At 39.9% G+C, this 16,632-nt stretch overlaps 1 protein-coding gene across 3 annotated transcripts in view; it reads left to right on the top strand.

Annotated features, from left to right (window-relative positions):
* The first annotated feature begins 1,797 nt into the window (after positions 1-1,797).
* Positions 1,798-16,632, top strand: part of LOC131960825 (solute carrier organic anion transporter family member 1C1-like) — a 57,191-nt gene continuing 42,356 nt past the window's right edge. Inside the window, exons 1-10 of one of the 3 annotated variants that reach the window (XM_059326089.1) lie at positions 1,798-1,962; positions 2,155-2,287; positions 3,550-3,697; positions 5,582-5,723; positions 5,882-6,014; positions 6,114-6,238; positions 8,121-8,267; positions 8,508-8,606; positions 10,285-10,518; positions 10,611-10,775. In XM_059326089.1, the coding sequence (XP_059182072.1) occupies positions 3,599-3,697; positions 5,582-5,723; positions 5,882-6,014; positions 6,114-6,238; positions 8,121-8,267; positions 8,508-8,606; positions 10,285-10,518; positions 10,611-10,775 (1,144 nt within the window). In that variant the 5' untranslated portion in view covers positions 1,798-1,962; positions 2,155-2,287; positions 3,550-3,598. Of the gene's footprint in view, positions 1,963-2,017; positions 2,288-3,549; positions 3,729-5,581; positions 5,724-5,881; positions 6,015-6,113; positions 6,239-8,120; positions 8,268-8,507; positions 8,607-10,284; positions 10,519-10,610; positions 10,776-16,632 lie in introns of those variants that run through there. The other 2 variants (XM_059326090.1, XM_059326091.1) reach the window with 2 other exon arrangements.

The following is a 16,632-nucleotide window of genomic DNA, read 5'->3' as shown; positions in this document are numbered from 1 at the left end:
AACAGCCCCAACCAAGTTTTGAGTCATATAGATGGACATACTTTTCAGAAGCCAACATTTCCATATTAAATATACTTATAGAAATTGGTGTTTTGGAATATCCAAATTTATTTGAGATACTAAAGTGTAGGTCTTCATTTAATGTAAGCTATAATCATCATAATTAGAACTAAATAAATTAAGACATGAAATGTTTCATTCTGTGTGTAATGGATCTATATAATGTGTTATTTCCCCTTTTGAATTGAATTACTGACATGAATACAATTTTCTATGATATTCTAATTTATTGAAATGCACCTGTACACTTTATTTGTCAAGAATAAATCTAATTGTCACTTATCATTTTATGGAAAGAGGTAAAGAATATTTTATTCCAACTTTATGAGCAACCGTGTATGTCACTTATTCAGGAGTTAACAGTTTAGTCAATGACAGAAAAGGGAAAAGGCTGTGATCCACTGCTCTATTAAAAAAAAATCAGTCAGACTGTGCAGTGTCTGCTCTCACCAGCAGGCTGTACTCTACAACAGAGCATCCAATGTGAGGCACTGAAGTGTCACACTGCTTCTGTTTGTACAACTAAAGCCAGTTAGGCAGAACATTTGTAAGTCAGAATAAAAATATAAAAAAAGTTTAAGTCTTTTTAAATACATCTACAGTAGCTAATGGTCTCAAACACCCTGGTGCAGGAACAAACTAGATTCCTGTCTGAATGCACCTGAAACCAGATACAGTAACGAAAGACATGAAAAACACCAAATTTCTAGTGCCAGGTATAATTTTTCAGAAAGCCGAAGTGGTGAACACTTCCTCCACTGTTGCTGTGCAGGAATGTGAATGCTCTTAATCTTAATCTTTGGAATTTGTGAGGGACCAAAGCTGATTGAGTGACCTGCTGCCTGGCTGCCTGAACCCCCCACCGGTCACTGGACTAATGCAACTTTCCCTGACACATGTTTATACCCAGACATGCTCTAAAAGGGACAGTTCACTCCAAAATTGAAAATACATATTTTTCCTCTTCCCTGTAGTGCTGTTTATCAATCTGGATTGTTTTGGAGTGAGTTGCAGAGTGTTGGAGATACTGGCTGTAGAGATATCTGCTCTCTCTCTCTGATGTAATGGAACTAGATGACACTGGGCTAATGCTCAAAGTGCCAAAAACATATTTTAAAAACTCAAAATCCACACATCTTGTTGTGAGCAGTTGTAGAAACTTTTTTTTTTAACCAAATTACAGCCACCAATCATATCACCGTGTAGAAAGAAGAAGGACGCTAACTCTGGCTTGTGGAGATAAGTTTATAGCCTATAGATACTGCTAGCTCACCTGGTCCCACTGAGCTATAGTTCATGTTACAGCTCAGCCAAGGCGAATGGTATTAATGCTGTTATCTCCAACTCTCAGAAACTCACACCAAAACAATCTAGATTAATGAATGACAATGCAGATAAGAGGAAAAATGTGTATTGTTGATGCCCCTTTAATATTGAAACATACTCTTCCATGTTTAAAGTCTTCGTCAAAGCCATCAAGCAATTCTAAAGAATGAGTGTGGATGATTTCAGGTTAATGTGTGATATGTATTAGGTGTTATCAGTAGATTCATGAAAGTCAAAAGAAAAACTTTTTAAGCATCTGATATTTTGCCTTGTGAGAAGAATAATCCAAAGGGCCTGGTTTGGAGTTGCTAATCTGCCTCCCCTCCACCTCCTCCCCCTCTTCTCTTGTTGCTGTCCCCCTCCTGGACTGGCTGGCATGTGTGTGGAATAAAAATGTGTGCGGCCTTTTGTCCCACTGGTTCCAACTAACTGCTCTGCCCTCACACAGGAGAATAGGAGCTCAGGGGAGAGCAGGTTTTCTCTCTGTAGGAAGATCTGTTTAAAGAGAAGAAGCAGAAGAAGAAGAAGAAGAGAGGGGAGAGCCCTGTCCCCCCCCCTGGCCTGGAGATGCACTAGGTATTTTGTCAAACTTCCTCCGTACTTGTTTTGCAGTAGTGATTTCTGACAAAATTTGAATTCCTCTGATAAAATCAGGACGTGCTGACCAGGAATGGATCAGACTTTTAAGGCGTTAACTAGGCTAAACCTGCGGGGGATTATTGGAGTTATGAGTTGAAAAATCATTCTAACTGGTTCCCCTCCCTTCAGGTTATCCAGAGGACAAATGAGTTGTCATCATAAACCATTTTTCTCTGATATGGATTCATGCCGCATCTCCTGGCGCTTACTGAGCTGAGAGGATTGTTAGGAAGAGAAGACACTGCTGGAGTTCACACTGCAGGTAACAGTACAGCTCACTTTTCACTCACTTTACAAATCCAGACATGTGAGGCTAGAGGGACAGGATGGCACCAGGACTTTGCAATTCAATGACATAAAACTCGTCATTATTTTTATAAATCACTATGAATGTAAGAGTGCTTACAACATAGAAAGTGCTACCCATCCTTTTTTTTACACTGGTCTTTTTCTTTTACTTCCATAAAATGTCTTGAAAACAACCAATTACAAATTAAGGTGTTTATTCTAATACACTTTGTGTATTTGTCACTGCAGATTTCTCCTCACTTTACCAAAGGTTACCATTAGATGATGCCTCATTTGCATATTTATACAGAACATTTCAGAAAGCTTGTAAAACAAAAAATAATTGTCTTACTGTCATTAATCAACTTGGAAAGTTTCATGGTGATATCTGTTAGTTAATCATTTTACCATATTCACCTCCCTGTAAACATTTCAAATTCCTTCCAAAATGTCCTTGAAACTGTCTCATGTTGTAAGCTTTGAAACGCTACTATGCAACAGATTACTGATGTAGTGATGAACAGAAAGCTTGGCAAACTATGATGTCTATGCAAAGATGATCCTATACTGCAAGTAAAAAAATGCCAATTTGTGTAACAATCTATTCAATCTTAAAAATATGTAACATTTGTTACATACAGTTAATATACATGTACCATAAATACATCTAAAGTTGTGTTTAAGTGGAATTATGAGAAATATTGTTATTCAAGCATGAAGAATAATGTCAAAATAAACATCTGACTCTTAGAGCATCTTTTAGTCCAAAGAAACACTAAACAAGACAATTTAAACAACCAGAATTTTAATGTTAACTTTGATTAAGTGAAAACAAACTGTCAAAGGGTCAAAGTTATAAGACAAAACATGCAGTGCATTATGGTAGCCACCTGTCAATCCCAATTGAGCACAAACTGAAAGCCTGCCCTGGCTTATTGTCTATTTTACTCTCAAGTAGGAGCATTTTATCACAGACTTTTATACAATTAGACTTATTTTTGCGACCAGTGGAGTCGACCCCTGCTGGACATTTGAAAGAATACAGGTCTAGGGCACTTCTATATTGGCTTTACTTTTCTGACTCAGAAGTTGCCGCTTATATACAAAATGTTAATAAGTGAGCTTTTGAGATGCTTTGTTATCTGACTTACATAACACGCATGTAGCTTTACTGAGTGAATTCAAGCAACACACAATTTCCTTATCTTTACCCTGACATTCGATCTGTGTCTGCAGTGGCCTGAGGGCAGGTAAACTGACCGGCAGACAAACAAACGAGTGCAGGATGGAGAAAGCAGCAGAGGATGGAGAGAAAATGACCAGCCAGCAGGCTCTGTGTGACCCTGACCAGAAGAACAGAAAAAGGGGCCTTTCGACTCTCAAAGTACTGAAGTTTTCTGTCATCAACACTCCTTGTTAGTTTCTTCTAATTGTGTTCTTCTATATGGGTTGAAGTTCATTTTGTCGATGCACTCAGGGTGAATGGGCTTGATAAAAACATCAGTTAAAAGCCTAAAAGGCTCATAACAAAGAAGTCAAACTTCGATAGACGTGGATAGATCATAGATGGACGGATAAGTGCTTAACATGTGATCGTTTTTTGATAAATTGAACATTTTTCAGAGTTCCCCAAAACCAGGTCAAATCAAGCCAAGAGCTGATCTTAATGATGTTTTCGAAAATCTTAGCAAGCTGCATTTGTGACTCCAGATCATCATATCAGCACTTCAGTATCATGAGCTCAGTGTTGCCTGATTGCACCACATCATGGTTAACGGAGCATTTCTCCAAAATGCATCTGTACAACAAATTCATCCAAGACTTGTTCTTCATGGTTCCTAAGCTCAATCTGTAGATTGGGTTAAAATTCAAATTCTTAAAATCATCGCCAAATAATCCATAACAGTAAAATAAAAAATGAAACATATGCATACGGTTTTATGAGCTCTGCTTAGAGGTCCTATAGTGTAAAAAGTTTCCACAACTTTATTTATTATGAAACAGGTCTTGGTGCTATCGAAAGGGACGCTTTATTTTGTCACAATTAGTCTCCGGCTGCAATGATGGTGCAGACACTGAAAGCAAAGATGCAGAAGGTGCTAAAACAGACTCGTCTGGTCACTCTAGGCAGATATAAACAAGTGCCATACTCCTTCTATTTCTTAATGATGGTTTAACTGAACTCTGTGGGATGTCCAGTGAGTTGGACATTTTTTTAGCGCCATCTCCTGACTTATACTTTTCAGTGATCTTTTCTCTGAGTTGCTAGGAGTGTTCTTTTGTCATCATGTTGCAATTGTAGCAGGAATAGTGATGAACCAGAGACTGGACCTCCCAGACACATGTTTTTTTATACTACGATCACTTGACACACATCAACTGCACTCAGGTGATCTCCATTTCACTAACTGTGACACTGCTGGCATCAGCTAGCTGGAACTTTGTTGAATTAGGTCAGTTACTTTAAAGGGTTTTTTTTTTTAACATAAAAGTGTGTAAACATTTTCTAGTAGAAACCAAAATTACAAGTATGGATCTTAAAATAATCACAATATGTCCCATTTAAGGTTTCCAAGAAAATTCACGGCCCAAGTGGTCCATTCTCAGATTGAGTCCAGCGCAATCAAGGTTAAGCTGAAAATGAAAACCTTTGTAGCAATACAACATAATTGCTGAAATACTGTTTATAGCAGAACATGCAGGAGAATTGTGTTAATCCCAGAAGGGGATTTATTTTGTAATAAAGGGACTCCAGGGTGCCCACATACAGAGGCTGTGGAGGCCGAAACTGTTAAATGGGTCATATGCTCATTTTCAGGTTTATATTGCAATTTTGGCATTTGGCAAATTACATAAAATGTTAAAAAAAACGTAATGTAACGTCCGTCTGTAATAACTTTATCCAACTTCTGTCTGAAACACTTTATTTTAGCATATGTCTCTTTCAGTCCCCACAAGTTGTGTGCATTTCTTTGTGGATGAGTGTTTGATACTTTCACAGTACTTATATAGCATGTAGACCTGCTTATAATAAAAAAACATTTTTTAAAAACTGGAAACCAACAAAAAAGATAAAATAATAATAATAATAATAATAATAATGCATCAAATGAGCGATTTGAACTTTCCTGCTGAAGCGTTTTTTTATTTTTTATTTATCAAAGTGTATATGAAATGGTGGATATTGATTAGGAACTTACATCAACTTTTTATTTTTAAATTTTTTCTATTGCCTATTTTGACTAATATTTCCCCTTGTGTTTTCTAGTTGTTTATTGTGGCGCTGTCCTTCGCCTGCTTCTCCAAGGCTCTAACAGGAACCTACATGAAAAGCTCTATCACTCAGATTGAGAGACGTTTCGATCTCTCCAGCATGCACATTGGACTCATAGATGGCAGTTTTGAGATGGGTACCATCTATCTTTTCATTTAACCCTGATCTTTTATCCACCTGATATGTTTTTTTTAAATAGTTTTTGTCACATTCTTTTTACTCTGTTGCTGAATTTACTAAATGTCTATTATTTCTTCTTCTTCTGTTCTCTTGGTTTCTTTCTCCTGGAGGTAGGCAACTTGTTGTTTCTTGCTGTGGTCAGCCATTTTGGGGCCAAGCTACATCGACCCAGACTCATTGCTGTGGGCTGTTTCCTCATGGCTGTTGGGGCCTTTCTTACCGGCCTCACACACTTCTTCATGGGACGGTAAATATCAACAAATGCCTAAAACTTTAGCAGAACAAAACTGATACCTAAAAATGAGCTCCAAATGATCTTTTCTGACATCTCTGTGTGTTTTCACAGCTACAAGTACAGCACAGTCATTCAGGTTCTGCAGAATGACAGTGTGAACTATGCCGCCTGTGTGGATCCACTGAAAACAGAAGTACCTGAAATTCAGATAGAGCCTTCTGTTGAAGACAACAAAGGTAGGTCATTTGGATGTCTGTGAATCTAAATCTGCAATAAGCAAGAGTTTTCTGCAAGGAAAGTCTTCTGTGCCATGTGGTACTTTCAAAGTGCACATTTATGTGCAGCTAACAGTGCAAGGGAAAGCTAGCAGAGTGGATCTATGGATGCTAATGTGGATCTGTTGCAGCCCACCACTTATATGTCAACAGTCGGATGGAAAACCATGAAATCTGGAAAGAGACTGATGGTGCCTTGAGAATGAAGCAGAATCAGAGTCCAAAAATAATTCCCAGACAATAAATCCTACAGAGGGTCAGAGGTCAAGGTCACTTTGACCCAGCAAAACTTGTTTTTAGCTATAACAAGAGATTTTACCAGACTAACTGAATTTCCCCTCTGGGATGAATAAAGTCATTTTGATTTGATTGATTTGATTGATTGATAACCCAGGAGTTTACACACTAATTATGACCCAAAAAAATCACACAAATGTCCAATAGAATAAAATTATAAAGCGATGACATTATATATTCAAAGGGTCAAATGTCAACTTCACAGTGATATATAGTTCTGCAATAACTGGCTGTAATTTAACACCATATATCAGAATCAGAGGTGTCTCTTTTAAAAATGTGTAGCTTCCTTTCAGAAGCATCCATATTTGAATCATTGTACTACTACTACTGTAATTGCTACATATGTGTTATACAGTCTATGGTCTGGACTGACAGGAATGTAAAACTGACTGGTTTTAGAGGCTGTGCATGAGGCAGTAATTCTAGCTTTGACTGAAATGCAGCGAGGCTGGCTGTGTGGCAAATTCTTAGTCTTGTTACATCAACAAATACAAAGTCACATATCTACGCCTATATCCTGAACATAGAAAGACAGATAGAACAAGAATAACACATTTAAAGGGAATACTTGTATAGCACTGGTCACATGGTTGGAGAAGTCAGCCTGAAAACCACACTAGAGTCCTTGTCTATGGTCAGTCAACAAGAATCCACACCAGCAGCATATACAAAGAGACTGCCTTAACATGAAACCTGGAGCCTTAAAAATCCACTGGCTTTCTTTCAAACATCCCTGGAATGCACTGATCCAGATCTGACCTTCAAAGCAACTCACCTCCCATGTCTACATACTGCTCAAGGCCCCTGAAGTTATCCAGTGCCAATGAGCAGTCTGTATCCGGACCGCAGAGCACACAGCAACAGCTAAAAGCTGAAAAGAGAAAGAAAACAGAGACAGAATAATATGTGGGACCATCAGGTCTTACAGCATCACTGAGAGAGCAGATATCTGTAATATTTATAGTAATAAATTCGGCTTTGACACACATCTGTTTATGTGTCCTTTAATATTTTTAAGATCTGCTCAGCTTCGGTTGAAATGTTACCTCCGTCTTTCTATTGTTGAGCTATAATTAATTCCTCTTCTCACAAAGACACGTCATGATTCTGTTCAGCCATTCTGATTAGATTTATTTTGAAAGGAACCCAATATGGAAGTCACATACAATACAGTGGTATGCAAGTTTAAAGCACAGTCCTATTATATTGGTATTGAATCAACACCACGTTGTATTCAGATATCTGGTTTGAGACTTTATTTTCTCTCCTCAATAACTTGTGAATGGGAGGGGGCTTTTGATACACCAAAGTCTTCTTTTAGAAACAAAATTATCATGAGAATCTATGAATGGTGCCGTCAACACACACACACACACACACACATGCACTGCAGTGTTGGTTAACTTTTAAAAAGTACTACTTGTAAAAGCATATGTATTTTCTACATTTGCGTTTTGAAATTGCAATAACCATTGGTGATTTTAAAATATCCAAGGAGATTGTTCCTTCAATCAATACTATGCTTTCCTTTGTCTTTATGGAGCCTGTGTGAGAGAGTCTGGTTCCAACATGTGGATCTATGTGTTCCTGGGGAACGCTCTGCGAGGGATCGGAGAAACCCCCGTCACACCTCTGGGCATCTCTTACATCGACGACTTTGCTAAAGCAGAAAACTCGCCCTTTTACATAGGTAAGATGTCTTTGCTCATTCAGGGTTACCAGTTGGATTTTCAAAGGATTCAAATGTCATGAATTAGGCTATGTAAATCAACAGATCCATTTGTTTAAAGTGTTCACAAAGAATATAGGTATTTTCTAGTCATGGTTATTCTTACTTTCTTACCGAATGTATTCCTACTGGAGTTCTAAGTGTTATAATTTTTCCTTCCACAGCTTACAAAAAGCTAAACAATTGTTTTGATACTTGCAGCTTGCCTCCAGACCATTACTCTTCTGGGCCCAATGTTTGGTTTCCTTCTGGGTTCCTATTGTGCCAAACTGTATGTTGACATTGGATATGTTGATATTGGTAAGTGTAGCGGTTTGCTATACGTATGTATCATCAGTTATGGTTAATCCACTCTGTAAGCTAACATTAGCTTAATGAGTTAGTTAGCTAGCTAGCTACAGCTGATAAAATCTTCATTTACATATCCTCATTTCAACTGATAAAACTGACAGTCACCAGCTTGAAATGATAAACTTGCTCTTGTCTATCTCTATCTCTATTTTTCTGCAAGGCAGCTCCCAAATGTCAACTCATGTCACTCAGATTTTCTCCAGGAATGCCTTACAGTGTGGGTGCAGAATGTGGAACACAGGTTCACTTCTTCAACTACTTGGTTAGGTTTTTGGAAAGGACCATGGTTTGGGCTAAAATAGCCCTTAAATTACATAACACAAGCAGCAGTCTTTTGAATTGAAGTCTTATGTTTGTTTGATCTATTCCAACAAGTTCTCCAACAGAAAGAGGTCGTGTGTCAGTACCACAAATTCCGGCACATTGGCACGTATCACGGCTCGTGTTTCAGGGTACATATGTACGTATCGCGACACGGGCCAGCTTGTGGCTCATGCTACAACGGCACGTTCTAAAAATAGCTCACGGTCCGTGGTTGTAAATAAAGGCTGCAGTTTCTGTGGATTTATGTTGTAAAACCACTGGCCCTATGTTTATGGCAAAAAATGTCTGGTAAGGCGTTATAAAAACAGTTTAAACAGTAAATAAATGCCCAAAATGAGGTAGTTACAAGGGTACAAGGGTAAGTTACAAGGGTAAGTTTTTTTAAAAAGTAAGTTATGTTAAAAAAAGTTATTCACGCAACTTACATAAACAACGTAACTTAAGTAAACAACGTAACTTAAGAAAACAACGTAACTTAAGATAAAAATGGTTTACTTTTGTTTTTCACACAGGACGCAAACCCTACTCTCCTGGGTGAAAGTCCGCTACTTGTTCGACCCCTCCACCACCCCAACCTCTGACTTTTAAATTCACTTGGCTGTCAATCACTACGTCAGCAATAAGGCGGTGAGCGCATTACAGCAGGCTGTGAAATATGGAGATATAGCTCATTTTTCGCTGCCTTTGCACACAACCTATATCAACGTTTTTGACAGGAGAACAGGCTGCCTATCCACCCTGACCTCCTTCCTATGCGGACTTGGTCACTCTTTATACTACATCACCTGACTTCCTCCTATGAGGCAGCTCTCCAAATCATGGCTCATGATTACATGGCTTATATATGAATGACACATTACTTTTCGTAGGTTAAAATGAGAACAGTTGACAGAGTTAAAACTAAGAACGCATTTTCCCTAGAACTAGAATCTGACTTTGGATCAGACAGATTTTGACTCAGTCTGCTGCTCATGGTGCAAAAGTCTGACACGGGACCATAAAAATAGGCTCACACCTGTCAGAACAGGTCAGGGAGGACTCTTATGAGTGTCCCTGTGAGGAATTGTCCTGACACTGATAGATAATGATCAATAATTTATTTGTCAAACAAACTCAATCAGTACACCTAAAGTGTGCAGTGCCACTACGGTAATTAGGACATGATTAGCCTGTTTATTCCCATTAAAATCTGGTATCCAATATGGTCAAACAAAGGACGTGACAGATTGAAATTACAGTGAAAAATTAATAGGCTTTCTGTTTCTACTGTGCACTCACTCAGAAACTCTTTTCTGTCATTCAGAAAGTGTGACCATCACTCCTAAAGATGCCCGCTGGGTGGGCGCCTGGTGGATGGGCTTCATGGTGTCCTCTGTCCTCCTCCTCATGTCCAGCATTCCCTTCTGGTTCCTGCCCCGCTCCCTGCCACAGCAGGAAGGAGACAATGGCAAGCTAAGTCCTGCCTGTGAGACCCTGGATGGGACAGAGGACGCCCTCAACAACCATCACAACCTCAAGTTGACTGACATAGCCAAAGGTTAAGACAACCCTTTTCTTCTACATCCAAATTACACTATTTGTGCAGGTTTATGGCCGTCGCTTGCATTTTTACTGGATGCCTTTCCACAGGGTTTCTTCCCTCACTAAAGCGCCTGTTGGGAACTCCTGCCTACTTCCTGCTCCTTTGTGGGAGCATCCTGAAGTTCAACTCTTTCATCGGCCTGTTCACCTTCAAAGCCAAATACATGGAACAACAGTTTGGGCAGTCTGCATCCAGGGCCAACTTCCTCATAGGTAAAAATAAGTAAATAAATACAGAAATTGTGTTAATATAGTTAGTAGATTTAGAAAACCTACATCTGCTCTTCCCATAGTGAGGCTATACTGAATAACAGTACAAGGGACAATATGCAGGTGGCCCTGAGAGCTCAAAGCGCAGCAACTTAAGACAACACACGCAAATACACTAAAAACACAAGCAAATTAAGAAAATATCTTCATCAATTTGACAACACAGTCACAAAATTTAGAAAACGCGCTGCAAGGACCAAATCACAACACATTAAGAAAAAGAGCTGCAAATAGACCAGAACACAACAGAAGTGTTTCCAGAGGACACTTAAAAGTGATGCACATGTCTGGACACGCTTGTGATGTTATTACGTTATTTCAAAATAAGATAATTTCGTTATAATGATCATAGCATGCTAACATTAGCCAGCGATCGATAGAGTGCTAGCGTTAGCAGGCTAGCAAGACCAAGACCAACTCGGTGCCGTTGAGAGAGACCAACTTAAACATATATCATTCATTTGATTTGTTTAACTGCAATGTGATTGATACGGGCTACCGGGGTAACGCTATATGTCACGTTATAACATGAAAATATCATTATTATGGAATAACGTGATAATTTAACGTTATAACGTTATAATGTAAGATGTTTTATCAATTTGCTAGTGTTTTGTGTATTTGCATGTGTTTTCCAAAGTTGCAGCGCTGTGAGCTCTCAGGGCCACCGTATGGGATAATGGTAAATAAATAAAATGTAGTGTAACAAAGGCAAAAGTGGAGAAGGCCGCACAAAGTCAGCAAACTGACTCAGTAATGTCAGCTACACAACAATATCTATCTTAACTTCGCTAACGTTAGCTAACGCATAGCATTAGCCACCAGGAGATACTGGTCACACAGAGCAGGTAAAACTAAAGTGCTAAATTGAGCAAGAGGGCATTTTACTGGTTATGAATTAAAGCTTTCCGTTTGGAATTGTTTAAATTAATATTTAGACATTTTAGAAGATATGCTTGGTGGCTTTTTTGCTGAAAGTTACATAAAATGTCATCTACGCTAAATGTAGAACTCAAGCTAGGAGTTAGCATAAATGCGGTGGAAATTATGTATTTCCTTGTTGAGAAGTGAACAAATAAGTGAGCATACAACAAGCAGTTGCCTTTTTTGTATTTATTAAAGAGATTACCGTACACAGAATAATAAAGTATAACAGTCAAATCTATTTCAGCTGAAAGGACAGAGCTCATACATTTAGATACAGTTTCATATTTGTAATTACATCAACGATATATGACAAAAGGGAGGTTGGCATTGAGCATAACCACCTTCTTTGAGCTAATGAGAACTGATAGTTCACCTAACGTAGCAAAGCAAGTTTCTCGCACACAAACAAAACCTACCGAGAACACTAGTCCACTTCAGGTCAGTTAGGTCAGTTGAAATCTTAAAGGAAGATGGTAGATTACCATTTCAACAGGAGGATAACATGACTATATGTGGTTATGATTAATTTTGCACTGGAAACATACAGCTAGCTTGTTGTTTATACATGATATTTTTTCTACAAACAAAATATCAGCCACATCAACAAATCACATGGCTCACATATAGCCTATACAGGTTATCTATGAATTACATGACTTTTAGGTATACAAACAATGAATGAGAACATTCTGTTAACTTTACACGCCAGTTTACAGACCAGTGTAGGTCTTTTCAGTTCTAATCTAAGATAACTCACTGTAGCTTCTTATTTTGTGTGCTTGCTTGCAAAAGCACACTAATTGTTATTCCGTGGGCTTATGTCTCTTTATTATTTTGTGTGCTTGCTTGCAAAAGCACACTAATTGTTATTCCGTGGGCTTATTAGTGCCACGGCTGAGCAGCGAGGCACTCATCTTCACTGCAAGCAGTGAGGATGAGTGCCTCGTGCGAAGCACGAGGCATCTCTTATTATTGCTCATGTTTATTATTATTAGTGCCACGGCTGAGCAGCGAGGCACTCATCTTCACTGCAAGCAGTGAGGATGAGTGCCTCGTGCGAAGCACGAGGCATCTCTTATTATTGCTCATGTTTATTATTATTAGTGCCACGGCTGAGCAGCGAGGCACTCATCTTCACTGCAAGCAGTGAGGATGAGTGCCTCGTGCGAAGCACGAGGCATCTCTTATTATTGCTCATGTTTATTATTATTAGTGCCACGGCTGAGCAGCGAGGCACTCATCTTCACTGCAAGCAGTGAGGATGAGTGCCTCGTGCGAAGCACGAGGCATCTCTTATTATTGCTCATGTTTATTATTAGTGCCACGGCTGAGCAGCGAGGCACTCATCTTCACTGCAAGCAGTGAGGATGAGTGCCTCGTGCGAAGCACGAGGCATCTCTTATTATTGCTCATGTTTATTATTATTATTCTTTATTATAGATTATTCTTCCGTAAAAACTTTGGCGCGTAACTAGTCCCGCAGCTTTGAGAAATCGCGAAAAGTAAAAACGTCAAAAGTTGCGCCCTAATCGGGAATCGTGTGGAATGACTTTTTTTAGCGATCGGCGTGCACGTTTTCGCACAACGTGCACAAACGTGCACTTTTCGGCCCATCCAGAACGCATTGCGCAAACTTTGGGGCCTCACCATTCCCAAACCGTTGCTCGTAAAATTCCGAACCGATTTAGAAAGTTGTAGGGCCTGAATTTAACTCTAGTCCTGTGAAATTTCAAAGCGATTGCACATATAGTTTTCGCACGAAGTGCGAAAACATTTCCATTTTTCCAAACTAATGGGGAGGGCGATTTTCCCATGTGTGTGTATTGCGCGGAATGTTCAGACTCTAGAGCGGTGATGTCATCAAGCAGAGTGGAGAGGGAGAGAAGGAATTGTCAAAAAATAAATTTGAAAACTGCGCTCCAGGCCGCAAATTCCACTCTACAGAAATAATTTATACATAGAAACGGAGGAAAATTTGTCTTCTCACTCACAATCCTCTGGTAAAGCTGTCAGAGTTATAGTTTGGGCGCAGGACACAGAGAAGTGCCACCAAAACGCATCAACTGCCCCATTGAGTCCCATATTAAAAACACGTGAGGATTTTTGAAAAAATCAGATGTAAGAGTTTTTTTAAATCGCTCTAACAAAGCTATTTTTTCATTTCTCTTAAAAAAAAATATATGTAGACATTCAGGAAGAACTCAGGACGCTCAAAGTGAAGTCAGATTAGTGATAGGTGTTATGGTTTTTCCAAAAATGATTTCTGTTCGAGGCCAGAATTTTCAGTTTGGCCACCTCTGGCTGCTCACTTTAGCAAAGCATTGTCAGTGACAGTTAGTTTCTGTTGATTGCTCTGCTCTGATTGGTCGACTCCACCTGGCCACGTGGTTGCTTAGCTACCAAAGCTCCCCCCCCCTCCCTCTCCCCTCCTCCAACACAGACATTTTAACTGAAAACAGTTAACTCTTTTAACTTGACCATACATTGTCCAATCTGCCTCAAACTTGTCATACATGATGATGGCTCATCACTGATTGTCTACATAACAATATTTCATAAATTCCCGCCCTTTTTGATTAGCCACGCCCCCTTTCTTAACTAATGAACCGTTTGTCCTAGAAATTTGTATGAGGTGTCAGATTACTCAGCATGGCGTCCCTGTCTAACTGTTGATTGATAACCCCGCCCCTTTTGATAAGCCACGCCCCTTTTACTAACTAGTGAACCGTTTGTCCTACAGACTTGTATGAGGTGTCTGTGAACTCAGGACAGAGTCCCTTGCTGTGTTCCAATACCCATACTTACCGTACTCACTGTACTTAGCTTGAGTACGCAGGGTGTTCCGATTCCGATCGCGGTGAAAAGAAGTGTACTTAAAGGACCCGGATGTTGTACTCATAACGGTCAAAACGTTGAGTGTGGAACGATGTACACTATACGCACTCAACGGCTGCCATCTTGTCTACGTAGCGGAAGAGGCGGAGCCAGGCAGAGCCGCTCAGCTCGAAAAAAATGTTTGTAATGGCGGCCGACGACGCCGGCACATTTTCCACATTTGCTGCGTTAATGGAGCCATATTGCCGGATTGTAGAAGTAAAGATTAAACAACACAAAGGATAATTTTTTCGCCGTTTAAAGCCGGAAGTTTTTCGCGGGTGACGAGCCGCGGCGGCCGTCGCGAGCGTCATTTCCGGTAAGTGCATCACGGAGTATTAGATTTGGAACAACACTCACCTGCTGAAATCTGTGTACCTTGTGAGTGCGGATAGTGTACTGCATTTAAGTGTACTCATGGAAGTATGGGTATTGGAACACAGCACCTGTTTGACTGGTGATTGAAGCCACGCCCCCTTTGAGTAGCCACGCCCCTTTTTACTAACTAGAGAACCGTTTGTCCTACAGAGTTGTATGAGGTGTCTGTGGACTCAGGACAGAGTCCCTGTTTGACTGGTGATTGAAGCCACGCCCCCTTTGAGTAGCCACGCCCCTTTTTACTAACTCGTGAACCGTTTGTCCTACAGACTTGTATGAGGTGTCTGTGAACTCAGGACAAAGTCCCTGTTTAACTGCTGATTTAAACCACGAGAATCATCCGGCAGTAGTCCCGTGGCACTCCAAAATTTCCCTGGAATTTTGTTTCTAGTTATATATAGATTATTCTTCCGTAAAAACTTTGGCGCGTAACTAGTCCCACAGCTTTGAGAAATCGCGAAAAGTAAAAACGTCAAAAGTTGCGCCCTAATCGGGAATCGTGTGGAATGACTTTTTTTAGCGATCGGTGCGCACGTTTTCGCACAACGTGCACAAACGTGCACTTTTTGGCCCATCCGGAACGCATTGCGCCAACTTTGGGGCCTCACCATTCACAAACCGTTGCTCGTAAAATTCCGAACCGATTTAGAAAGTTGTAGGGCCTGAATTTAACTCTAGTCCTGTGAAATTTCAGAGCGATTGCACGTATAGTTTTCGCACGAAGTGCGAAAACATTTCCATTTTTCCAAACTAATGGGGACGGCGATTTTCCCATGTGTGTGTATTGCGCGGAATGTTCAGAATCTAGACTGGTGATGTCATCAAGCAGAGTGTAGAGGCAGAGAAGGAGTTGTCACAAAATAAATTTGAAAACTGCGCTCCAGGCCGCAAATTTCACTCTACAGAAATAATTTATACATAGAAACGTAGGAAAATTTGTGGTCTCACTCACAATCCTCTGGTAAAGCTGTCAGAGTTTTAGTTTGGGCGCAGGACACAGAGAAGTGCCACCAAAACGCATCAACTGCCCCATTGAGTCCCATATTAAAAACACACGAGGATTTTTGAAATAATCAGATTTTACCGTTTTTTTAGATCGCTCTAACAAAGCTATTTTTTCATTTTTCTTAAAAAAAAATATATGTAGACGTTCAGGAAGAACTCAGGACGCTCAAAGTGAAGTCAGATCAGTGATAGGTATTATGGTTTTGCCGAAAATGCTTTCTGTTCGAGGCCAGAATTTTCAGTTGGTCCACCTCTGGCTGCTCAGTGTGGCAGAAATGTCCCCACCTTCAGTTAATTTCAGTTGATTGCTCTTCTCTGATTGGTCGACTCCACCTGGCCACGTGGTTGCTTAGCTACCAAAGCTCCCTCCCCTCCCTCTCCCCTCCTCCAACACAGACATTTTAACTGAAAACAGTTAACTCTTTTAACTTGACCATACATTGTCCAATCTGCCTCAAACTTGTCATACATGATGATGGCTCATCACTGATTGTCTACATAACAATATTTCATAAATTCCCGCCCTTTTTGATTAGCCACGCCCCCTTTCTTAACTAATGAACCGTTTGTCCTAGAAATTTGTATGAGGTGTCAGATTACTCAGCATGGCGTCCCT

The sequence above is a fragment of the Centropristis striata genome, chromosome 22 (genome assembly GCF_030273125.1).
Source record: "Centropristis striata isolate RG_2023a ecotype Rhode Island chromosome 22, C.striata_1.0, whole genome shotgun sequence".
Taxonomy (NCBI): domain Eukaryota; kingdom Metazoa; phylum Chordata; class Actinopteri; order Perciformes; family Serranidae; genus Centropristis; species Centropristis striata.
The sequence above is the reverse complement of the archived record's forward strand: the minus strand, read 5'-3'. Positions and strand labels throughout refer to the sequence as shown.